We start from the raw sequence: 26,630 nt of genomic DNA, 5'->3' as shown, positions 1-26,630 counted from the left end.
CTAGCAGATGTGACTGTGGTTATAGTTCGAGGATTATCCTCAATCAAGGACTCAATCTAGTGAGGTGAGCTCTTCTTCTTTTTTTTAATTTTTAGGTGTCTTTATTTTGTTGTAGGTGGATGGATGCTTTGCCTGCATGCATTTGTGCATCACGCACGTGCCTGTTGGATTCCCTGGAACTGGGGTTAAGGATAACGGCCAGTCACCACATGGGTGCTGTTAAAAGCAAAGAATTTTATAACAGAGGAACCCAGGGAGACACCACAGGTCAGAAAAATGTAAATCACAGCCTGGACAGCCACCACAGCAGGCTTCCACAGGGAGAGAACCAGGGAATGTGGGTGGCCGCCAGAAGCTGAGGACTCTTGGCCCATAGCCAGGAGGAAACAGGACCTTAGTTATATAACTGCATGAAACCAAGTTCTTAGCATCAGCATATCCCCATTACTCGACCTTAGGGCCTCCAGATGAGAGTCTGCTTTTAATTGACCTTTTTGTGATCTAGATTTCTGATTTATATAACTGTTAGATAATAAATAAATGTTACTTTAAGATGTCTGATTTATGGTAACTTATTAGGGCATAAATAGAAAAGGAAGGCTAGTCACATTAACTACTTAAATTTTTAAAAGTTAAAATAACTTTATTATAAAATATTGTAAATAAAAAACAATCATACTCTTAAATCAATCAGACAAAAGCCTATACATCCCTTTTTTATATCCTCTTTCAGTTCTGAACTGGGTCACCTTGTTAAACAGGAGATTCTGGCTCAGAGGGCCAGAATACAGCCTTGTCTCCCAGCCAGTGCACAGGTGTTGGGGATGGCACTGGTCCGCTCGCACACAACACTGGTTTAGAGTGCTTCTGCAGCAACATGCATGGGAATGATTGTGTTGGGCAATTTGCTTTTTATTTTGATCATTAAAGGCTTACAGTTAAAGAAACAAAGTAATTCATTCACTCACTATTTTATTCATCAAAAAATCTCTAAGGTCTTCCAATTTATCAATATGATGCTAGCTGTGAAGAATAAAATATCAAAATTGTGGTTCCTACTCTGTGCTGTTGTAGTACCAATGGAACCCAAAGTACTAAGTATATCAATCAATTTAATTATGTAACATTGGAAAAAAAATCTAAAATTCTGGTAATAACTGACCTGTGGCTCACTGTGTTAGGCAATAGCCTGGGCTCTCTGAGACCTGTCTCAAAAATTAAGTAAAAAACAAACAAAAATAAAAGCACAGATAGAAACATTAAAAGAAGGAAAGGCAAGAGAAAATCTGAAGTCCTCTGGAAGAGGTGGCATTTGAGGAGGGCCTTGTAGGACAGAGAGGATTAAAGAAAGAAAAAGACTATCATAGAAACCTACTACTGGTCAGAGAGCCAAGAACAACTGAGTGTCCAAAGCCAACACTGTATCTATGATAAAATGTGAGGCTCAGGAAACACTGTGAAAGATGGGGTGAAAATAGTGGAAGAGCCGTAGGAATAGGCCAGCTACTGTGAGATAATGTCTTAATTGTGATAGCCATGTTGCACCCATGAAATCTTTACAAAGTAGTCCCCTAAATAAGATCCACACAATGAGAGCATCAGTGGATATGCCAACACAGATGGAAAAAGCCTCATAAATCCATGCTCCTTGATTAGGAACTATAGGTACTTAATAGCTGCCAAGGGAGGAAGACTCTGTCTTTTCCAAGGAGGAGTCCCTGCATAGGTTATACAATCCCAAGTGGCCACTCTAAACACATATACATACAAGCAACACTAAATATCTCAGTAGGCTGTATTCATTCATTCATTCATATATACATATCTATATATGTTATAATAATTAACAAGGAAGAGGTCATAAAGTTGGAAGGAATTAGAGGCACATGGAAGGAAGTGGAGGGGGTAGAAATTCGTCTAGATATGATGTAAATAAAGTACTCAAAAATATTAATACATTTTAAAATAGCATTGTTATTCTTTTACAAATAATCTTTTAATAAAAGCATCCATTAATGTATAGTAATCAGTAGTTATTCACATCAGTGGTCGTACATACAAAAATAAATATTTTTGGGTGTTTCTAATTTTGGAAAAAATAGATTTTCCTTATGGCATATATTAGTCATTAAAATAAAAACCAGGATTAATAAAACAGTATTCTTATAAGAATGAAGTATTTGTTTGGATGGAAAAAATACAAATATTCCATGACTAACAATGGTTACATTTATTTATTTTACTTTATGGTGGTGCAAAAGTAAAACGCATTCAGTGAACAACACCATGTTTGCAACTTGATTCTTCCTGGGCTAACAGTACACATGATGAGTTCCATTGTGGTGCTAGAGCGCAGCACAGCTCTGGGCTCAGTCAGCCATGTGATTACAGGGCACACAAGCAGTTCCTTACAACATTTGGTGTAACAATCTATGCTATTCAGCAGGTTACTGTACTATATGCACTTTCTACTTATAACCGTCTCTATTGGCTTATCAGGACAGAAGTCGATAAAGGTCAAGGAGCATGTACCAATGTTACATGGAATGAAATTCATGTGTTTATAATCTTTTAATATACATTTCACATATTTATTTCTTTGTGGACTGCTTAGATGTTTGTGAATAGAAAAATAGTATATTAAGTGTTGTCTCTTAAAACAGTAAGAATAATAAACAAAAATCATTATAACACACACAGAGGCAGCCAAAGTAAATATGAAAGGGAAAAATCCATGATAGATACATAATAATGAAATTTAGAGAAAAATGCTGTCTCCAAAAAACACACGTTTTAATTAATGTTGCAGAATTATATACTTGGAAGTTATAAGACTATCAGAATGACTTCACACCTATAGCCACAAAGGACAAACAGAACCAGGACCAATGAGGTAAAAATGCCATGCTCGAAGTGAGTACATGGCAGCAATCCCTGTTTTTTTTTTAACATTTTATCTTATCTATGCAGGACATAAACTGTATGGCTTTTAGGTAGAAAAAAAGCAAAGCAAGCCTTCAACATTTTCAGTAGTCACTGTTTAAGATATGAATCTTAGTACATGAAACTAACAAGTACTACAAATTTCTGACCTCCAGAAGTGGTTAACAGTTATATCCAGTGAGATGTGAAAACACAGCAGGGATGAGGCAGTGACCCAGCAATATATCAAAGTGCTTTGAAGACGATGGAAAGATCTGTCATAGTTACATACATTAAGAGAGTAAGAAGGATATGCTTAAAAACTAGGAAAAAATTTATGACAATGTTCAGTCAAAAAAGGATCTAGATTGTACTGGTTCCACAAGGTTCATTAACGTATAAACCATCATTTGTATATGTGCAAGAATATGTAATAAAGACAAAAATCTACTTATAATACTTATTTCTCCAGTATATAAGAATAAGTATATAAGGGATGGCTTTTTCATATCTATTTGAACATATATTCATATTAAATAAAACCTTTTAAATGAATAAAAGTATTAGCAGATGTTAGACCTTAATGAAGCACAAATCCCACAAGAGTCCAAATCCTGAAGAATAAGTCAGCTATGAGCTGACCTCTTAATTATTCTTACTCTAATTTGGTGTAAGGATTCAAACTAAAACCATAACACTTGGAGGCTCAAAATATACATGTAGATTATCAACTCTCTGTTAAAGAGCCATGGTATGTACAGGTTATTAACAAGTTATTTTTCCCTTATGATTTTTTTGAGTTTGTTTGCTTTGGGTTCTTCTGCTGCTTTTTAAAAATTTCAGACTATGAGACTGACAAGCTCGGTCTCCAAGTGGGTTCCCTAGTAATGGGAAGAGGGACTGTCTCTGACATGAACTCAGTGGCTGGCTCTTTGATCACCTCCACCTGAGTGGGTGTGGAGAGCAGCTTTACCAGGCCACAGAGGAATGGACAATGCAGCCAGTCCTGATGAGAGCTGATAGGCTAGGGTCAGATGGAAGGGGAGGAGGGCCTTCCCTATCAGTGGACTTGGAGAAGGGCATAGGAGATGAGGAAGGGATAGTGGGGTTGGGGAGGGTATGAGGGAGGGGAATATAGCTGGGATACAAAGTGAATAAACTGTGATTAATAAAAAAATAAATAAATTTAAAAACTGCAGACTAAGGCAAGGTAAGCCACTGTCAGGTAAACCACTCATTCCGCTAGTAGCCACGACTCAGCATTTTATCTGTGCTAACACTGTTTTCCGCACTGATCACCTTCCAGGGCAGAAGATGAAGTTCTTGTCCAATGGCTGAGGAGATGTTCCTGTTGTACAACAGCTAAGGGCTATGAATGGAGTAATGTTATGCTACACCCAATAGGGAAAGTACACGGAGCTATGCATTTCTTAGTTTAGGAAAGAATACAAAATGTTTTCTTTATCTAATCAATAAAATTATTATTTAGCTAATTAGAGAAACTGAAATATGGTATACTTACCCCAATGTTAAACATTCCTGTAAAATACTCCATATTTGCTTGAATGAACCAAATATTGCTTAAACCGAGTTCATCACTTCTCTTCTTAGCACGAATTAATGACAATTCCTTGTTTTCTATTAACATAACCTAGATTTCATGCAGAAAAAAAATGCAGTCAACTCAGTAACATAACTCAGATATTATCACTGAGCATTATTGCTATAGTTCATATCTTAACAGAGCAGGACTGTATTTACTAATCCTCTACCCTGTATGACAGTGCACCGGGTACAGAAATGAACAGTCTTGAACTCTTGAAGCTTAGCATGTGATGATATAAGTGAAAGAATGAGAAGTAACAATATTCTGTGAGTTCAGTTAAGACAGACAAGTGAACTAGGAGCTCAGCCTTGATGACTATGGCAGACTTTCATGGAGAGATAACATAGTAAAGGATGCCTCAAAAATGAACAAAACATAGATGAGGGAACAGCTCAGCCTAAGGAAGATTATGGTATATCAATATTTAAAGAGACAGAGGTCTGCCAAAAGAGTTGTCACTGACATTTTGAGAACCCCTGTTCTAAGGAAAGACAACAAACCCACCCCAGTCATTTTTCTACCTATCTGTTAGGCCTAGATTTTTTTTTTTCACAGTCATCACAGTGATTGGAAAGCCCAGACTCTGCCCCAGTTTAAATTATATATATATATATATATATATATGCTTTTTTGAATGACATTTTTCTTCAGATAGTTTATGCTAAATGAGGTCCTTGGAAGCATTTCTATTTATGATTGTGTTGAAAATTAAATGAGTTACATAATATTTATTTTACTCAATAATGAAATAGTTATCTATTTTACTTAAACACATACACTTATAAAAATACTGATAACTCTACTGTGGTCTTTGCCCCAATTAAAATTCTGATTTTAGTAGTTCCAGAGAAAGTATGTGCCACATAGCCGAATTGTTGAGTAAATAATTAGTAGTAAAGGAGTTAAGATTAGGTCAGACATGGCCCCTGAACTGTGAGTAGGTAAACTATTGCACCTCACCTGGCAGGAGGGCAGCATGTGCGCAAGAACAATTCCAACATGGCCCTGAAAGTAAAACATTAAGAGTTAATTTTGGTCCTCATAGCTTTTGCTTATTGTTAGACAATGATGTAAAGTAAAATCATGACCTTGAATGTAATGTAGCAAGGTGTAACGAACTTGGAAATGCTAAAGGCTGAGAAGAGACATACATTACCCCGCCACTGCAGAAGTCCACAATTCTGTCGCCAGGTTTGACTTGATTTAGCACCACATAAACAAGGTTGTTTAACTGCTGTTGCTTCCTCAAAGCTCGATCAGTGGACATTTTACCTGGGGAAGATAGGAGAGGAAGAAAACACTTAACACTGTGAAGGAGCAACTAGACAGAATGGGTGGACTGTTATAGAAGAGTGTCATATGAACATATGTTCACATGTATACATACACATCAAAGCATGAACTACAAGTTCATGTAATTACTGTGAGAGCTAGAAAAATAGAACTCAGAGATTAGCTCTAATTTTGATGATATTGTTTTAATTACTAGGTACTTGAATGCTTGACCCCAGTTGGAGAAGCTTTTTGGAGAGGTTATGGAGTATTCTGGAGGGCAGCCTTGCTGAAGGAAGTATATCACTGGGAGGTAGGGAAGACTTTACAGCTTAACCCCACTTCCCATTATCTCTCTTTGCTTCCTGTATGCCGATGACAATGTGACCAATCTGTTTCTGTTCCTGCTGTATGCTTCCAGAACCATGAAGGGTATTCCCTCTGGAACCAAAAGCAAAAATAAACTGTATCTTCTATAACTTGTTTTTGGTCCTGGAAGTTTATCACTGCAACAGAATAACTAACACCATCCAATTTTTCTTTCAACAAAGACAAATTCTTCTAAAGAGTACAAGTAACATCTGAAACATAAAATTTGGAATCACAAAAAATTTAATTAATTAGAATACATGTAGAAACTTTAGTCTTCATTGCTCTCACAGATTGTAAAGACTACCCACTCCTACATTTCTTAAATCTCCTTATAAAGTTATAACAAGAATATTTTAATTATTGGCATATCCTTGAACCCTCATCTCTTTTGGTGGAACCCTGAGAAACCAGAGAACATAGATGTCACACAGTCTAAACTGTATCCATGTTACTGTATTCAGAAGGAACATGAACTTTTCCCACATCAAAGCTTCATTTCCTCATGAGTCAGACATTGAAAGTTAATGCAATTAGGGACTAAAGATGGGCATTTTGAAGTATAAAATGCCAGGGGGCCAGCAGTATGAGAACACTGAAACTTCTTTCAAAGCCTACTTGTGGCATTCCCAAAACATCCTTAGAAAGATGAATCGCACCATTTTTTGTTTTATGTATAAAACATATTCCTATTTTACTTCTTTCTTGTGTTACTAAATTAAATTTAAAAATTAGAAAAATTTTATTAGAAAAAAAGAAAATTATAATCTTTACTTTCTTTTTTTTGTTTATTATTATTAGTTACATTTTATTAACTCTGTATCCCAGCTGTATCCTGCTCCCTTATTCCCTCCCAATCCCACCCTCCCTCGATCAGCTTCTACCTGCCCTCCCTACCCCCCAAGGGAGGAGCAGTCCTGCTAGGCCAAAGAGGAGGACTTTGCAGCTAGCCCTGAAGATACCTGATAAAACAGGCCAGACGAAAGGGGAGGAGGTCCTCCCCAATCCGTGGACTTGGAAAGGAGCAGGGAGAAGCTGAGGGAGGGAGGGTGGGATTGAATATTTACAGGCATATACCATATTGTAAATAAGTTTCTAGTCATATATAAGATATTATATTACAAACATCTTTTTATGTCAGTACCATTGTCTTTGAGCATATAGTTTAATGGTACATAGTATTCCATTGATTATGTATATACACTGTGGTTTCAATAACTTGTGTTCTATTTTGATAATACAATCATTATCACACAGCTGAATTTTTACAATTATCAATTATTTACCATGCCTAATCTGAATTTCAAACATTGTTTGAAAATCAACCTAGTGACCTCATTTGTGAAGACAGTTTATTGTGTCTTTTTATTATAATCATTTCCTCTAATAATGTATTTATAAACATTAATACACACAATAAACAAACACTCCTGAAGTATTACCCTTCATGAAAACTTTTTATGAAACTTTTTACCCAAGATTTTATCATTGCAATTTTCAAAAACACAGCAAAAATGAAACAATTTAACAGAGAACACTTTTGGACTAGTTTTCACTATTGTAACAAAATACGCAGGACAGGTTACTTATGAAGAAAAAGTTGTTCACTCATCATTTTAGAGGCTCAAAGTCCGACCATGGCAGTACTAGCTATTATGAGGGGACCATAGCAGATGGCAGAAGAAGAAAACAAATGGTGAGGCAGGAAGATCCAGACTCAGGTATCTGGGTTGGGCTGGCTTCTAAAACATTAACAAAACTGAGTTACTAACTGTTTGGTTTGCTGTATGTGTCTGTTTGCTTATGCCATGGAATGTTGAAAAGATCAGAGGACTACTAGCTTGGGAGTCAGTTTTCTCACTTTGTCATGTGGATCTTAGGGATAGAACTTATGTCACCAGGCTTGGCAGCAAGCACCTTTCTTGAACCAGGCACATATTTTTATAAAAGCTTTTCTTCTTTAGAACTTACCAGATGACCAGCACATCCTTCCTGGAGCCATAACTCCAATGACCTATGACCTCCTACTAGTAATACCTGCTACAAACAACATCAAAACTATAGCAGACTCAGTGCCTTTCATGTAGCTTCTACCATTAACAATTCACTATATGTGATGCATTGTTCTCCTGCCTATCTCTCCCTCTAACCATCCTAATTTATCTTATACTTTTTATGGTAACAGAGTTTCTATTTGGAACAACAGAGCAAGAATATGGGAGATGAAGGTTGGTGAGATGGCTTGGTGGGTAAAGATGCTAGCCTCCAAGCCTGACAATGATAGGAGTTTGATCTTGGGACAGAGTGGTGAAAGAAGGCAACTAACTCTTACATGCTATCCTCTGAACCCCATGTGCACCCCACCAAACACACATACATGCACTCACACAAATAAGAATAAAGGAAAAGTGGCAAAGTCAGAAGACAAAACACAAGTACATGTGCTTTTGAGGCTCTGTCTGAGGGCTAGAATCCCAAATGCTGCTGTTAAGTGACCACAATGAGTCAAAAGAATGAACACAGACACTTAGGTCTTCGCCCTATTTGTGGTGTTTCATAAAAGAAAGTCAAAAGAAAGAATCTGTTTTGGATGGGGGTAAGAATTACTTGACAAAAAATATTAAAAGGAGTTTCTAGTTGTGAATCATATAAAGTGCTTCTATCAGAAAGTTAAATGGCCTAAATCCCTTACACGTGTGTCAATAGCAAGCTCCACTAAAGACTTGTCTTCCTAAGATGGTCTCTGCAAGTAAACATTTCTATGTTAAAATGAAGGGTGAAGAAGAGAGAACACTTTCCAGATCTGTGTTAAGTGGAGGGACTACTAGGTACACACAGTATTCAAAAAGGTTGAGCTAAAAAAATACAGCAGCCAGATGCCTAGAAACTTAAAAAACTGCCTCCAATAGAACATTCTCTCTTCCCATTTCAGATTTTTAAATATTATGATGCTCTTGGAAACAGGAACAGGATCTTAAGTATATTCAACAAGATATTAATTTAAAAATCAAGCCCTACTTTGTATTTTTATTCAGTGTCTAAAAAATATAAAATGATAGTCCTGTAAGTGCAGTGGGAGAAGAAATATTTGAGTCCACATGACGTCATGACTCTTCTGCAATGGCATCTTTGTAAAACGCACATTCAGATGTATTTGATTATTTAGACCATACAATTGCTTTCTGCCTTGCTGCAGAGAGGAAGACAAGGGTTTTAGGTCAAGGAGAAGACGTTCTAAAAAACCAAAGCAAGAAACAAAGTGAAAGGCTTGTAGTGGGCCTGGATGCCCATCTGGGTTCAAGCAGTACTCAAGGTTTTGTTTCTTGGCCTGAAGCAACAGTGCACCTTGCTTATATAAAAAAGTTCAGAAAATAGTTGGGTTAAGCACGTAATAAACTTCACTAAGGATTATTTTGTTTTATTTCCAAAGCATATCTCTAAGCTACAGCACAATCACATTGTATGAATTTAAAAACAAAAGTGTTCTGAAGAGACTGAAAACTAATGGTTTAGTGGCTTTATTTATTTATTTTCTTTTAGTTTTTCAAAATAGGGTTTCTCTGTATAGCACTGGACTCACTTTGCAGATCAGGCTGGCTTTGAACTCACAGAGATCTGCCTACCTCTGCCTCCCAAGGGCTGGCATTAAAGGCATGTGCACCATGTCCTGGCAGTTTAGTGGTTTTAAAAACACACCTTCTCCTTGAGAAACTATAAAATCAGGAAAGCAAAAGCAAAATTACTCAAAAGAGAATGCATCAGTGCACAGCGCCGTTCAAGACAGAGCAGACTGATTGTGGTAAACAGAAACAATCATGAATTTTAATGTTTTCCAAAAACGCCTGTTAGGGAAGTCATTTATCACACTGAATAGGACAGAGAGTGAAGCCCAGGTCTCCTCCTAGCATAGTTATGGTTGCTTTGCATGAGCAGTAACCTATTTGCTCATATGCTGAGGCCAAATCCTCTCAAAAAATGCAAGACACCATATCTATTCTAAGGTGCAACGAGGGGACCTAGGAAGTAGGCATATGTTCTGAAGATGAAACTTCAGTACATTAAAAGAAGCTTGCTACATTAAAAGAAGCCTTCATAGAGACCTAGAAAAACAAAAAATTATGACTGAATGAGTTGGGGGGGGGTGGCTGCTAAGAACACCCCGCTTGTTCGGTTGAAAACCAGAATGAGCTAACATGGGGAGGAGAAGGAAGAGGATTCCGAAACCATAAGCCGAGCAGATGCAGAAGGGCACTACTGTTGAATTTGTCCTTCTGTATCCTATACAAAACTCATTGGCATTAAGTGACAGAATTGGGAAAACAGAATTAATCCGGTGAACCCACTGAGTCATCTGAGCCATGGAGTTGGAAACCATAAATTCCCTAGACTCCCTGTTGGACTTCGTTTCTTCCCTAGCGGTACCGACATGTTAAATTCTGCCTGTGCATAGTAGTGAATCAGAGTGAACTCTACCCAGAAATCTCTCTCCTTTGTTTAAATACCTTCAAGGCTCTTCTCTGCCTTAAAATGAAATACCAAGCAAGCAAGCAAGCAAGCAAGCAAGCAAGCAAGCAAGCAACCAACCAACCAACCAACCAACCAACCAACCAAAAACCTTACCTCTTGGTAAAACAGGAAAGCCTTTAATAACTGGGGTCCTCAAAAACTAGCCATCTTCACCTCTGCTATTTCTGATGCACCCTCATGTTCTAGCCTTATCACACTTCACCAGTTACGCCAGTCTCTTTATGCTATTTCCTTTTGTTTTAAGTTAATTTGCTTCCTTTAGTACTACAGGAACCTTACTCATCCCTCATTCCAGACTATAAACATTTAAAAGGCAACAATGAAAAGGTTATTTTAAAAACTTTTTTGCTAGTATTCAAAATAACTAGGACTCTCTACTACAAATTATTGCCATTAACAAGTGAAAAATATATGATAGCTAGTTATAACTTAGTTTAATAATAACCCCAAAATAGACATTAGTCAAAACTGCTTCTGTCTCTTTGAAATATAAATGGTTCCTCCTCCATAGACTGCATAGACTTAGTTTCAATTGAATGGAAAGAGTATTAGGAGATTGATGGGCATGTAATAGATACATGATAATGAGTTTCTTATATGAATGATTAAATGCTTGAAATTATATTTCATTTCAATGTGCTAAATTTTACAGGTTCTATGTGTGAAAAAGTTAGATAGCAATGCTCTGATTGTATTTATTGAAACAGTAAAATCAATTATGGAACTGTAGAACAAAAAAAACATCAGAAAACTCCTGTGAGAGAATAAGAAAGTAACAGTTTCATTTTGTAGATAATATGCCAGAGTTACTAAGACTTTAAATGGTCCTTTGGGTTAAAAAGGATTTTCAGGCTAACATCACTAATCCTCCTGGACACACAGATCCCAGTGCCCATATTCTTGCAGGAGTAGGTACTTACTGTCTCATACCTCTATGCTCATTTGCACACCCTATGGTTCAGTCTATGAAATCATTAACCACCATAGTGTCACGGTATCTTCACTAGTGTAATTTTACTGCATACAAGGTTAGAACATTCAACAATTATTATCACAAAAGACAGAACAAAAGACAGAAATGGAAATTCATAATCTCAAAAGAGGCCACTTTATACTTGCTAGGTGAGTAACGCCTGCATAAAGACCACTCAACACACAGGTCAGGCAACCAACACGGCCTGCACGAAACTGTTGCAGAAAATGCTGGGGATACAAGCATGTTTAATGCATTTCTGCCTCAATGAATGTATACATTTGTTTACCTACTATAGGATACCCCAACAGAGCTTATGAAATTTATTTTGTTAAACATGCTGTATAACATATTTAAAGGAGAGTTAACAATGGCAAACAATGCATATATCTCCTAAGTGTCTAAAATGATTGGGGTCTAGTGAGCACTTGCACATTTAATATACCATTACTTTGAAACTCTCTCAGGTTGCTGGTGTGGATGATATTTTCTGTATTTTACAAATGAAGGACACACACATTCTACAGGACAATTAGCACTTGCTTAACATCATAGGTTGAAAGTGGCACTCAATGAAGGGTTCTGAACATCAGTTTCGATCTTCCCAACATCACATGTTATTTCCTAAATGAATGAAAGACTGTTAGAGCCCAGTGCTTTATTACCTTTTCTTATGTGAAAGAGCTCAAGAAAATGAGATATGTTCCTCAGAGAAAGTAGGTAATTTCTCTAGAAATTACATATTAGGGAGAAATTTAATTCTTCAGAATCAGTTATAAAATGTATTTTATTTCAGTTTTCCTTCTACATAAAAATTCATCTAGCAAACTTAACAGGAAAAAGGCTCAGTTTGTGTTATGAAAGTCAGTTTTGAAATAAGGCATTAGGGGCCTCATAAATCACACCATTTAATTGACCTTGCAGTGTCCCCCTTTCCAAAAGAGCTATTTCTTCACCTTGAGGCTTTAGTAACCTTTTGGATTTTATAGAAAATGACACAGGAGGTTGAGCAATCAATTTGTGGCAAAATCGGATTATTTGGGAAGAAAGAAATGAAAATAGATTGAGAAGATCTTCAATGGGACAGTACTGCGAATACAGACTAAAAATAGCATGCACCCCTGACCTTTCCAGATCCAACTCTATGTTGTCTTTTTAAAAAAGCTGATAGTAAGAAAGTTTATGCATACTGGGTGAGATGGAGAAAAGGCTGAACAAAGTACAGACATATTACTTGCCAAATCAAAGCTTCACTTTGTTTACAGAAGAGCTTAAAGTGACTAATGGAAAATTTAAAACCTACTTCTGCCATTATTACTGAGATAAATAAAACATTCTATTGTAGAATACTACAACCAGAGTTAATTGAATGCATACATTTTCATTTTATTCTAATGTACTTATATCAAAATAAATATTACTAACCTGTGGTATTTATTCTTAAGACCACAGTATCTTTCAAGTTGTTCACAAGACCAGAACTCTTAGAACTAAAAGGGTAACTTTGGAAAACAGTTGCTCATTCGTTTTAGGATACATAGGATACCCTCATGTTCAAGCCTCATCACACTTCATTATCCATGTGAGTCCATGAAAAACTTAGGACACTGAATTGAAATGTAATTTAAAGCATTTAATCATTCATTTAAAAAACTTAATATATGCCTGTAAAGTTAACAAAAGGAAGACATCTTAGCTAACTTTTTGAGACCAATCAAACATTTTTTTCACAGCTTCCAATTTATAATTAGAAATAATTAGATTAAATGGTATTCTGGTGACCCCAAGTGGAAGTGCTAACTTTCTCAGAATCCAGTGATTTTTTTTTTTTTGAAAAATTAATTAAACTGACTGGTGGAGTGATTTAGATTAGGTGGGAAAGCTCTCAAAAACAAGCAACCAAACTGAGTTCTGAACAATGAGAAACAGCCAGAAACAGGAAATAAAGAAAGATGAGCTGAATTCATGGGGAGATGTAGATCCAAGTCCTTAGATGGAAAGGCCAGTCAAAAGTTACCTAGGTGTTACTGTATGTAGAGAACGTGCTCTTCTTTGGACCTTGGAGTTAAATAAATACTGCTTATATGTCTTCACTGACTAGACTTAGACTTTTAGAAAAGATTTAATTTTGGAGCTAGAATTATAATTAGTTGTTACTCTATTTTAGATGCTGGGAATGAATATTGGTCTTATGGAGGATTAAAAAGTGCTCTTAACCACAGAAGCACCTTTCCAGCTCCATAAACTGCATTTTCTAACCATATTCTTATTACATTTTTCTATCTACTTGGTGACCTAAAATAAATCATGGACAAAACCTAAAATTATTTATCTTACATTATGATATTTGTTTCCTTTCTGGTAGTCTATTTCATTAACAGAAGAATGGCCTGCAATAGTCTTCTAAGTAAAATCTGCCCTATATTTTCATTCTTACATAGCCATTCTTTCTATACTTTTGGGACACTGGGGTATCATTACCTGGTCCATCTCACTCCCTGCCACTTCTTTACTCTCACATACTTACTATGTTTCTGATGAGGTGGAATGATCACTTATTTTCTAAACTCAGCACATTTACCATGTTTTAAGTGTTAAATGTGGTATTTGTTTTGTCATGAATATCAATATTTCAGATATTATGAGTCACTAATGGAAAACTAGTCTCTGAAGGTAAAAAGAGACCAAAGACTGGGGAGATGGTTCAGTTTAAGAGCACTTGCTGCTTTTGTAGAGGACCTAAGTTCCCAGTACCAAATGGTAGCTAAAAGCTATCCTTAACTATAGTTCCAGGAGAGGGCAACCTTTTCTGCTTTCACTGGGCAGTAGGCATGCACCCAGTGCACATATGTACATGCAGGGAACACGAATAAAAATTTAGAAATCTTTTTAAAAAGGCATTAAGAGGTATCAAACAGAAAGAAGTAGAGTTTTACCATGAGGCTGATTTAAGAAATGCATGTAGTCTCATTGAATTCATTTTGCCAAGGTTCCACTTAATCATAGTAAACTGCAGCTTAAAACATCAAATAAAAAGTTCCAGAAAGAAGCAATTCGTAAGTTTTAAATTACAAAATTTCATGCCACACTGGTTTGTCTTACTTAGAACGGGAATTGTAATTTTGTTCAAAGTATCTACTGTAGCTCTCTACCTGTCCTTTAATAGTCACCTCACTTGTCAGATACCCTATCAAGTTATCATACCTGAGTTCATAACTTATTTTACTTAACAATGACCATAAAGAGCTACTATTGGTTCCTTCATGATGACAAGGCCCTACTACTAAATGTAACAACTATATACATTTTATTGAACACAGAGAAGTTGAGCTGGCATCTCACTAGAGCCTTCACCCATACTGACTAATGTTCATAATACTGCAAGGTACTCTACATGCTTCTAGAGGAGAAAAGTAAACACCAACCTTGCTACAAATTTTGTTCTACCATGGTGTCCTGCATGCATGATATGCTGGTGCAGCAGTGGCACAAAAGTTATGGAAGTAACCAAACAATACCTAATTGGATTTAAGGCCCACTGCTCAGATGGCCAATAATTTGAGAACAGAGATCCCATGGACCTAGGGAAAAACCAAATACTGTTGTTCAGCAAAAGAAACATAGCCACATGATATTTCTATAGATCATAGCCTCACTCAGCCATCATCAGAGAAGTTTTCTCCTATAGAAGATGGGAACTAAGACAGAAACTCATGACTAGACAATGTGCTGAGAATGAGAGATCTTGGAACATCTAGTCATAAATGGGACGTCTTCATCAAATCCTTTCCTCTCGGGCTCAGGGAAGTTAGCAGAACAGGAACTGCAAAGATTTTAAGAGCCAGAGATGATGATACCAAGAAAACAGTGTTTCAGATACAACAGGACAAATGTACATCTGAACTCACAGAGATGGAAGCAGCATGCCCAAGGCCTCAGAGATCCAAACTAGAGTGCATACCTGCCCTGAGATGGGATAGTAGACACAAGCTCCCATATGCAACCAAGAAACTATCTCCAATTATCAACCACCAACAAAGGAAAACTTAGTTTCACCAAGGAAGTTTCACTGGGTATACAAACTACCAGAGTAGGGAGGTCCTATGAGCAGCAGCAGTAGATGGCCAACACAAAATGAACACAAAGGTATTTTTGAAGAGTTATGTTTTTGTCCATATTGCTTTGTTTTGTCATTTTTAAAAACCTTACTGGTCTTTTGCATATATATATATATATATATACACACACACACACACACTATGGTTTCCAATTTTAAGATTTCAAGGTTTTTTTTGTGTGTGTCTGAGTTTTTCATGCTCTTTCTCAGTTTTTGTTTTTCTTCCTTTTGTTTGTTTTGTTTTATTCTTGCTGTCTTTTATATTTTCTTGTTTTCTAAGAAAAGAGGAAGTAGGAAGGATCTGGGAAGAGATGAAGGAAGGGAATCTGTGATCAGAATATATTGTATGAAAATAATTTTTATTTTCAATAAAAATTAAAGAAAAAAGTCAAATATATTACTAATTTCAGTATTTCTCCTTAGTGAATATTACATACTTAATAATTTTTAAATATATTATAGAATTCTAAAATTATAGTGCTCACCATATCCAATATAATTCTTCATGTTTAAAAAATAGATTGCTCAGGAGAACTATTTATGATAACATAATGCTTAATATTTAACATTTCTAAATATCCAGTGAAAAATAAAACGTAAATAACTTATAATCATTTTTAAAATCTTTCATCTGATATTATAAAATAGCATGAGAGCATAAAGTCATTTGTATGCATACCCACATATCTATACGCAAACAGAACAGGCACAGGAATATCTTTAGTCTTAAACACAGATAGTATTTTGGTGACTGCTAAGAACTTCTAAAATGAGATTTGCGGTCTTACATATTTCCACAGAGAAGCCAGATAAACAGAAGATAAAACAGCAGAAACATGGCAGTTAGTCAAAAATTTTTGTCAGCTTCCATTATTTTAATCTTACAAACCTTTGATTAGTTTTCACTTTCAAGTAAAAGAGAAAAGGCAGAACTTCCTTCTTTCATAGCCAATACAAAACAAGCATTATGTAATAGTGCAACATAAATATTATGATGACACTTTAAAAATTAATAAATTAATGACTTATGTAAAAGACTAAATTTTCATTTATAATAAGAGGCAAAAACTCTAAGTTAGTATACAAGAGTCCTGATTGCCTTTTAAGGTCTTGTAACCAAGCAGTGAGAAAAAACAGATTTGATTAATAGTAAGAAGTGAAACTATAAATAACTTAGCATTTACACAACCCATAACAGCACTTTTTTTGCTACCTTGTACAATTTGAAAAATTGCAAGCAATGTTTCATGAGGAAACCATCAATTATAAAGTTAGGAGACTTGTTGGAAGAGGGATGAAGGCTCATTTCTTTACATCATTGTTCTGGACAGTTTTGTCATCTTGACATAAGCTAAAGTCATCTGAGAGGAGGGAACCACAACTGAGAAAAATGCCTCCATAAGACTGGACTATCCACAAGCCTGCAGGGCATTTTCTTAATTAGTGATTAATACATGAGGGAGGGGTGGAAGGCAGCCCACTGCGAGTGGAGCCATCCCTAAGGCTGATGGTCCTGGGTTCTATAAGAAAGCAGGCTGATCAGGCCATGATAAGTAAGCAAATAAGCAGCACGCCTTTGTGGTCTCTGCATCAGCTCCTGCCTCCAGATTCCTGCTCTGTTTGAGTTCCTCAATGATGACTAGTTCTGTGAAAGTGTAAGCCAAATAAGCTCTTTTCTCCCCAAGTTGTTTTGGTCATAGTGTTTCATCACTGCAGTAGAAATCCTACTGCTAGGACAAACATTAAGAGAAGAAGACTAAGAAGAATTCAAACCACTAATTCAACAGACATTTGGGATATGGAGTATGCAAACCTCATAACCTACAGGGAAGCTTTGGATTTTACTTCAAATTAGATGCATTTGGTAGTAATTTTGATAGAGATTTAAAAGAGTTCTGTAGGAAAGCAAGAGGAGAAGAAGGGAACTAGAAACAGTGTTGAATACTATAAAACCTGGCTTGATAGTTTTTTCCAGTAGTGTCCTGGAAGACACTAGTGCTCAGAGTAATGGAGACAGAGGCGGTGTCAGCCCATGAGGCTTGAGAGAGGAATAAGGCTTCTATTAGTAACCAGACTAGAGTCCATTCAAGTGAGATTTTGGAAAAGAATCTTGTCTGTATTTTCCCCATGTTTTTAGACCTTACATAGGTTAAATTAAAAAGTAATGTCTTCAGGGCTGGAGAAATGTCTCAGTCGTTAAGAGCAATGGCTGTTCTTGCAGAGGACTCAGGTTTAATTCACAGCTCTGACATGATGGATCAAAGCCATCCATAATCCCAGCTTCAGAGAACTGGATGACCTCCTCTGGCCTCCTCAGGCACCAGGCATGTACATAGTGCACATACACACAGACACATACATACAGGCAAAACACTCATACACATAAAAATACATCTTTAAAAAATAATGTTACTTGGCCTTTTTTCCCTTGCAGATTTTAGTATTTTTTTTTTCTGTGTACTTACTATATTGATTATTATGTGGCAGGAGAATTTTCTTTTCCGGTATAATTTATTAGGTGTTGTGTAGGCCTCTTGTATGCTTATAGGCCTCTCCTTTAAATTCAGGAAATTTTCTTCTATGATTTTGTTCAAAATATTTTCTGGGCCTTGGAGATGGTAATCTTCTTTTTCCTCTATTCCTATTATTCTTAAATTTTGTCTTTTCATGTCGTCTTGGATTTCTTGGATGGTTTGTGTCAGGAATTTTTTAGATTCAACATTTTCTTTCGTGGATACATCGATTTCTTCCATTGTATCTTCTACACCTGAAATTATTTCATCCATCTCTTGTAGTCTGTTGGTTATACTTACCTGTGTAGTTCCTGTTTTCTTCCCTAAGTTCTTCTCCATGATTTCCTCCATTTGTGTTTTAATTTTTCCAATTCTATCTTCAGATCTTGAACTGTTTTGTTGATTTCCTTCACCTGTCTAACTGTATTTTCCTTCACCTGTTTGTTTGAACATTCCTCTGTTTCTTTTATTTCTTCAGTGATTTAATTATTTCCTCTCTGAAGGCCACAAACTGTTTGGTTGCATCTTCCTGTATTTCTTTACAGATGGCCATACTCTGTTTGACTTTATCATCCTCTGTTTCTTTACGTATAGCCATAATCTGTTTGACTTTATCTTCCTCTATTTCTTTATGCATTTTATTTGTTTCCTCCATTATTCTCTTCATAAGCATAGATATAAGGTCATCTTCTTGAATTTCACTTATGATAGGGTGTCCAGGGCTACTTGCCCCTGGATAACTGGGTTCTGGAGATGCCATATTGCTTTGGTTTTTGTTGGTTGTCCTTTTACGTTGGCCTCTACCCATCTGGCTGTTTCAGGTATTGTCTGTTAGTTTCTGGTGCCTGTTGGAATCCTGGGGTGGTGAGAATCCCCTTAGCAGGAAGATGGTTGTTCATGAAGGCCTCCTCAGCTTGTTAATATGGTCACCGAATGGCCAGTGCTTCTCAGGAGTTGCCACAGCTCACCCCTGGCATACAGACCTGTGTGTTAACTGTGGTTGTAAGTAGTCAGGGGGGCTCTCCTTTCACCAGGAGAAGTCCTGCAGAACCCATCAGAATTACACCTGACTTCTCAACAAAGACTATGAAAGTCAGAAGGGCCTGGATGGATATCATTCTAAGAGAGCACAGATGTCAGCCTAGTGTACTACACCCAGTAAAACTCTCCATCATCAGAGATGGAGAAAACAAGACATTCGATAACAACAACAAAATTATAAACAATACCTACCCATAAATCCAGCATTACAGAAGATACTAGAAGGAAAAATACAACCCAGGAAAGCTAGCTATAGTCAGGAAAACCCAGGAAATAAGTAACTTCACCACAGCAAAACTAAAAGTAGCCAAGCATACAAACATACTACCAAAACCATCAGCAAAATTGAAGGATCTAACAGTCACTGGTCATTAATCTCTCTCAACAACAATGGACTCAACTCTCCAATAAAAAGACACAGACTAACAGAATAGATGCATAAACAGGACCCAACAATCTGTTGTATATAAGAAACACACCTAAGTTACAAAGATAAGATAATAACTGAGAGTAAAGGGCTGGAAGACGGTTTTCCAAGCAAATGGACCCAAAAAGCAAGCAGGACTAGCCATTGTAATATCTAATAAAATAGACTTTCAACCAAAATTAATCAAAAGAGATGGGGAGGTCACTTTATACTCATCAAAGGAAAATTCCACCAAGACATGACAATTCTGAACATCTATGCCCCAAATACAAGAGCACCCACATTGTAAAGGAAACATTAATAAAACTTAAACCACATATAAGTCCCCACACATTAATAGTGGGAGACTTCAACACCCCACTCTCTTTTTTTTTTTAAGATTTATTTATTTATTATTTATACAGTATTCTGCCTACATGTGAGCCAGCAGGCCAGAATCATATCACATTATAGATGGTTATGAGCCACCATGTGGTTGCTGGGAATTGAACTCAGAACCTTTGGAAGAACAGCCAGTGCTCTTAACCTCTGAGCCATTTCTCCAGCCCCAACACCCCACTCTCGACAAAGGACAGGCCAACAAAACAGAAATTAAACAAAGAAACAATGACTCTAACAGAGGGAATGAATCAAATGGACCTAACAGACATCTACAGAACCGTTCACCCAAACACAAAAGAATTTACCTTCTTCTCAGCACCTCATGGAACCTTCTCCAAAATAGACCATATAGTTGGTCACAAAGCAAGCCTCAACAGATACAAGAAAATTGAAATAATCCCTTGTATCCTCTCTGACCACCATGGACTAAGGCTCTATCTCAACAACAACAGAAATAGCAAAAAGCCTACACACACATGGAAACTGAACAACTTGCTACTAAATGACAGCTGGGTTAGAGAAGAAATAAAGAAATTAAAGACTTCCTAGAAAATAAAGACTTCCATGAAAATGAAGGCACAACATACCAAAACTTATGCGACACAATGAAAGCAGTGCTAAGAGGAAAGTTCATAGCACTAAGTGCTTTCAAGAAATTTGAAACAACTCATTCAAGCAATTTAATGGCTCACCTGAAAGCCCTAGGAAAAAAAGTAGATACTCCCAAGAGGATTAGACAGCTGGAAATAATCAAACTCAGGGCTGAAATCAATAAATTAGAAATAAATAAAACAATTCAAAGACTCAATGAAACCAAGAGCTTGTTCTTTGAGAAAATCAACAAGATAGACAAACCCTTAGAAAAAATAACTAAAAGGCAGAGAGACACTATCCAAATCAACAAAATCAGAAATGAAAAGGTGGACATGACAACAGATACTGAGGAAATCCAAACATTTATGAAGTCTTACTTCAAAAGCCTATATAGCACAAAATTTGAAAATCTAAATAAAATGGACAATTTTCTTGATGAATTCCACTTAGCAATGTTGAATCAATAAATTAAATAGTCCTATCTCTCCTATAGAAATAGTGCTCAATCCTCATTTAGAAAGGCAAAGGGGATAGACCTCAGAAGATGGAGAAAACAGGGAACAGGACAGGAGCCTACCACAGAGGACCTCTGAAAGACTACCCAGCTGGGTATTAAATCAGAGGCTGAGGCTCATAACTAAACTTTGGGCAGATTGCAGGGAATCTTATGAAAGAAGGGGAGATAGAAAGACCTGGAGAGGACAGGAGCTCCACAAGGAGAGCAACAGAACCAAAAAATCTAGGCAAAGGGGTCTCTTCTGAGACTGATACTCCAACCAAGGACGATGGAGATAATCTAGAACCCCTGCACAAATGTAGCCCATGGCAGCTCAGTGTCCAAGTGGGTTCCCTAGTAAGAGGAACAGGGGCTGTCTGTGACATGAACTTAGTGGCTGGCTCTTTGATCACCTCTCCCTGAGGTGTGTGTGGATGGCACAGACAGTCCTGATGAGACCTGATAGATATGATAGAGGAAGGGCAGGGGATGGGACAATGAAGGGGGCTACAGCTGGGTCACAAAATGAATAAATTTTAAGAAATTAAAAAAAAAACGTTAAGAAAAAGAAAAACAAAGAACTGTGCTTAGCTGTTTGCCAGAGAAGTGCCTGCTTTGCACTAAGGAGAGAGGAAAGTAGCTGTCAGGGCAAGACCCCACCCGGGTAATTGGTGAAAGGTAAGAGCCTTCCTTTTCACATGGGATATTGTAGTGGCATGGTCTGGTGCTTTGTATTCGATTGTTAAGTTATTTTGTTCCCTGAGGTCTGCTTACTACCTTTTTAATTGTTATTTTTATTAATTGCACTTTATTCACTTTGTATCCCCCTATTGCTTACTACCTTTTATAAACAGATACTCACATACCCCAAAATTTCATTTGTAATCCTTACCTCTAAGTGATACCTGATTGGCTGAATAAATGCCTACATCTCTGGGCAAGGCAGAATGAGGTAGGCATGGCCAAAGTTGGAGGCTTCGAGGACAGAAGAATCATAGGAAAGAAAGACAGGTACAGGAAGAAAAGAAGTCGAGTCACCGTGAGTTAGCATAGAGAGAACCATGTGGCCTGGAGGAATTTGCTCTGGATTAGTTTGGAGAGAAACAGCCCAGATGGAAAGCATGTGCAAGTATTACGCAGCTATCAGATGGAGAATATCCCAGACAGGAATGTTTAGAGCAATGGCATGGGATGTGGGGCTGGATGGTAACCAAGGTAGCTTTAGGGAGTTTACATCTGTGCCACAACAGGTAAAATAAGGCTTATCTAAATGGTAGTGGCCTAATAATAACTGCCATAATAACTACAGGCATTTAATAATAAGCATTATTAGCATTTATATTTTCTACAACAGAAATATATATGCATATATATATTCTGTGACATATGTGTTAAGTATGTAGTTTATTTAGTTTTTATTATTTTGTTAGGATGAGTATTAAAGAAGTGTGTTCATGGGATGGTGGAGGGTTGTGGTTAAGGGAAGTAACAGGATTTTTAAGCTGCAAGTTCCACTAGCGTTTTTATTACTTGATGTACATGACTGCGATAAAAACTAACGACAACTACTGAAAGTTGAGAGGATAAGACATAGTAGACAGTGAAAGACCGTACTTAAATAGGAATATGACCAGAGGGCCAATATGTGTGGAGACTGAGGCACGTATGTTGGTTCCTGATAGAAGCATACAGAAACTCTTATTGTTTCTATTTATGTGAAGTGAGAGAGGAGAGGAAGTATTGAAAGTTTGAAGAGAGCTAATATAAAGTTACATAATTGAACTGACATGGCCAATCTATGTGTAATAATCATTACTAAGGACTCATTTCCATAAACAAAGATTGGTTTAATGATAAAGATGGAGAAAACCTTAGAATTCATTTATTCAAAACAGTTATTTTATAATAAACAAAAATTAAGACATGAATTCCTTAATGATTAACAGTTTTGTGAAGAGGAAAAATCATGTGAAAATGAAGAATGTACTCAAGTGACCAAGCACAAAAATAATACTAAGGATCTCACTTGTATACTGGAATTCTGTAATAGGTACACTGTCCACTGTTTCCTCAGTATCCCCAATTCCTTATATAAAACCACATAAAAGTATGCATTGAACCTCCACTGTATAGAAGGGGCTCCAAAGTCTATTTACTGTGGTCTTTCCATAAACGGCTAAACAGGATGCTGGTAATGATGTTATCTGAGTCATACTCTAAATAAAAGATTCTCAGTGAGACTGAAAACGATACCTTATCCAACTCTACACTAATTATGTACTGGTGTGTATTGAGTAGATTTTTCTGGTATATTCATTGACACAAACACTTCAGTTAGACTAAAGCCAGTAAGAAAGCCTGAAGAGCACAATGGTGACAATACCAGATGTTGAGAACAGAAATGAGTGAAAAAAGAAAAGAAGAAATACATGAGGAAACTGAGGTATTGATGAAGCAAATGGGACTCAATGCTGACAGATATTAAAAAACTTCTAGCAAATTCAATGGGAAAATGTCTAAGAAAACTGTATACACAGATGAACAATAAAAGCTCACACACTAAGGCAAGGGACAGGAAGCAAAAGGAAGGGGTCAGAATTAACCAGCAATTTATGAATTCTCAAATAACAAGAGGAGTGTAAAAAGTAAAACTTTCACTGCCTTGCCTCAGTGCAGTGCCAGTCTTTAATCCCTTCCTGACCCACTTTTATCCAGCACTAAAAAGGGGGCATTGTTTGATGGCAGTATTAGCTTTTAAGGAGATTAGTTCCAGGAAGTTTTAAAAAGTTGCATATAGTGACCCTGATATAAGGCATCAGATTGTACTACATTCCCAAACCACCTTTTTCAAAAGATACCCGCATCTCACAATCCAATATTCTATATTCTCTCAGAATTATAAACAGAATTAAGGATTACAGTGTGAAAAAATACTTCCCCAGAAAGTATTTAAAAACCTTTATAAATATCTATGTGCCTTAGAGATTTAAACGATGTCATCAGGACTGGCTGCATCGTCTTCCTCTGTGGCCTGGGAAGGTTGTGTCCCCCATCAGGGGGAGGTGATCAAAGAGCAGGCCACTGAATTCATGTCAGAGACAGTCCCTGTTCCCAGGGACTTACTAGGGAACCCACTTGGACACTGAGATGTCATGGGCTACATATGTGCAGGGGTTTTAGGTTATCTCCACTGATCGTCCTTGGTTGGAGTATCAGTCTCAGAAAAGACTTCTTTGCCTAGATTTTTTGGTTCTGTTGCTCTCCTTGTGGAACTCCTGTTTCTTCCAGGTCTTTCTCTCTCCCACTTCTTTCATAAGATTCCCTGCACTCTGTCCAAAGTTTGGCTATTTATAATGCAATTATAAAGATACTTTTTGTAGCTTCAGTTTCTCACTATTAGGTTCTATCTATGTTGGTTCAGTAAGTGAAACTTTATTTCACTACTTTGTTTTACTGTAGAAATATAATTTACCCATCCTTTGAGACGATCATTTGAGAAGCTTCTTTTTCTGTTATTAAAAAAAAATCTACAAGTACTTTTTACAGTTTGAAAATTTAAAATTAAGCTATGTTTCCTAGACATTGTGAAGGTAAACTTGAATATAATTTAACATTTATGTGTATGTGCTTCTCTGTGCAGCTTACCTGCTTATACATGTGTGGGATATCATCCTTAATTGCTTTATTATGGCACTGGGATATCATCCTCAACTGTTTTATTATTTTGAGAAATGATCTCTGACCTAACCTGCTGTTTAAGAAGACTGGCTGCCAGCAAGTCCCAGGAAACTGCCTGCATCTGTGACCCTCCCATCACTGGGCCCTAAGTGTGTGACACTATCACTGGCATTTATGTGGGTACTAAGGATTCAAACTCAGGTCTTGATGGTAAGTACTTTGGTCCTCTGAATCCTCACCCTAGCCCCATAAGTTAGTCTTTCTTTAATGACTCTAACTATAGGTATAACCTGGGTATATTTGTAAATTTTTATGAGAATCTATATATTTAGACTGCTTTATATAGTTTTCTGTGTCCACTCATAGGAAGCTTAAAACAAGTGCTTTTTTTATGCTTTCCACATTTATTCTAAAAATCTCTCCTTTAATTTCCTTTTTATGGGCCTGGAAGACAGCCAATGAAATTTAAGAGCAATACCAAGAAAAGAAAACCAGAATGTAATTGAAAGATGGAATGAGGCCATTTCTTGTAGAGATGTAGACCACCATATGAAATAATACACTATTATTGAAGAACAATAGTTTGGAATTTCATGTCTGGTTCAAGCATTCATTAGCTATTTGACCTTGTCAAGTTACTATTTTTTAGAGTATTTGCTTTCCCTCTATGATGTAAATAATAATAATAAAAACATTTCACAGGAACATTGTGAGAAATAAATAGAATCATAGTATAGCTATTACTGTAGCTTTCAAAATTATAGAAAACACTTCCTTATAAGTATTATGAAATAGGAATGCTATAACATAATACCTAGGTAATGAATTAAGAAACCTAAATTTAACAGGTAAAAAAAGAATAATAAATTAAGAATAGTGAAATATGAGGAATGTGGTAGAGAAACAATGAAAATTTGGCTATTAAGCATTAAATAAACCCACACACCTATGGACACTTGATTTTTGACAAAGAAGCCAAAATCATACAATGGAAAAAAAGACAGCATCTTTAACAAATGTGCTGGTCTAAAATGCAAATAGATCCATATTTATCACCCTGCACAAAACTAAAGTCCAAGTGGATCAAAGACCTCAACATAAAACCAGACACACTAAATCGGTTAGAAGAAAAGTGGGGAAGAGCCTAGAACTCACTGGCACAGGAGACAACTTCCTGAACAGAACACCAACAGCACAGGCTCTAAGAGCAACAATCAATAAATGGGACCTCATGAAACTGAAAAACTTCTGTAAAGCAAAGGACACTGTCATCAGAACAAAAAAACAGCCTACAGACTGGGAAAGGATCTTCATCAACCCTGTATCTGACAGAGGGCTAATATCCAGAATATATAAAGAACTCAAGAAGTTAAAAAGCAACAAATCAAGTAATCCAATTACTATAAATGGAGAAATCACCAGAATAAATGTAATGAAAACTTCATTCAAAGATATTAACAGTTTCCAAGGAAGGAGACATTCTTAGGTGGAATTTGTGCATAAAGTATATTGGGAGAGGCGGAACACTTACCTTCTACGGCATAATGATCAAAAAGTTACTATTGCCTTTATGTGCCATAGCTTTCCACAACCTAAGCTTAAACAGTTTTATGAAGACGGACACTCGGAAGCACTAAGGCATGACAATAAATTTTCTACACAGATAGACAGATTGGCCTATCATCTCTCTTCAACACTGTATGACCGTCACACA

General features: G+C 36.6%; 1 protein-coding gene across 1 annotated transcript in view; it reads right to left on the bottom strand.

Annotated features, from left to right (window-relative positions):
• The window catches only part of Gstcd (glutathione S-transferase C-terminal domain containing), a 99,796-nt gene that overhangs the window by 12,332 nt on the left and 60,834 nt on the right, over window positions 1–26,630 (bottom strand). Inside the window, exons 6-8 of the mRNA XM_021650045.2 lie at window positions 5,685–5,800; window positions 5,489–5,533; window positions 4,445–4,573 (exon numbers count right to left, since the gene is read on the bottom strand). Of these exons, the coding sequence (XP_021505720.1) occupies window positions 4,445–4,573; window positions 5,489–5,533; window positions 5,685–5,800 (290 nt within the window). The remainder of the gene's footprint in view (window positions 1–4,444; window positions 4,574–5,488; window positions 5,534–5,684; window positions 5,801–26,630) is intronic.

Source organism: Meriones unguiculatus, chromosome 10, assembly GCF_030254825.1.
Source record: "Meriones unguiculatus strain TT.TT164.6M chromosome 10, Bangor_MerUng_6.1, whole genome shotgun sequence".
Classification (NCBI taxonomy): Eukaryota; Metazoa; Chordata; class Mammalia; order Rodentia; family Muridae; genus Meriones; species Meriones unguiculatus.
Note: the sequence above shows the minus strand (reverse complement) of the source record. Positions and strands in the feature narration are given on the sequence as shown.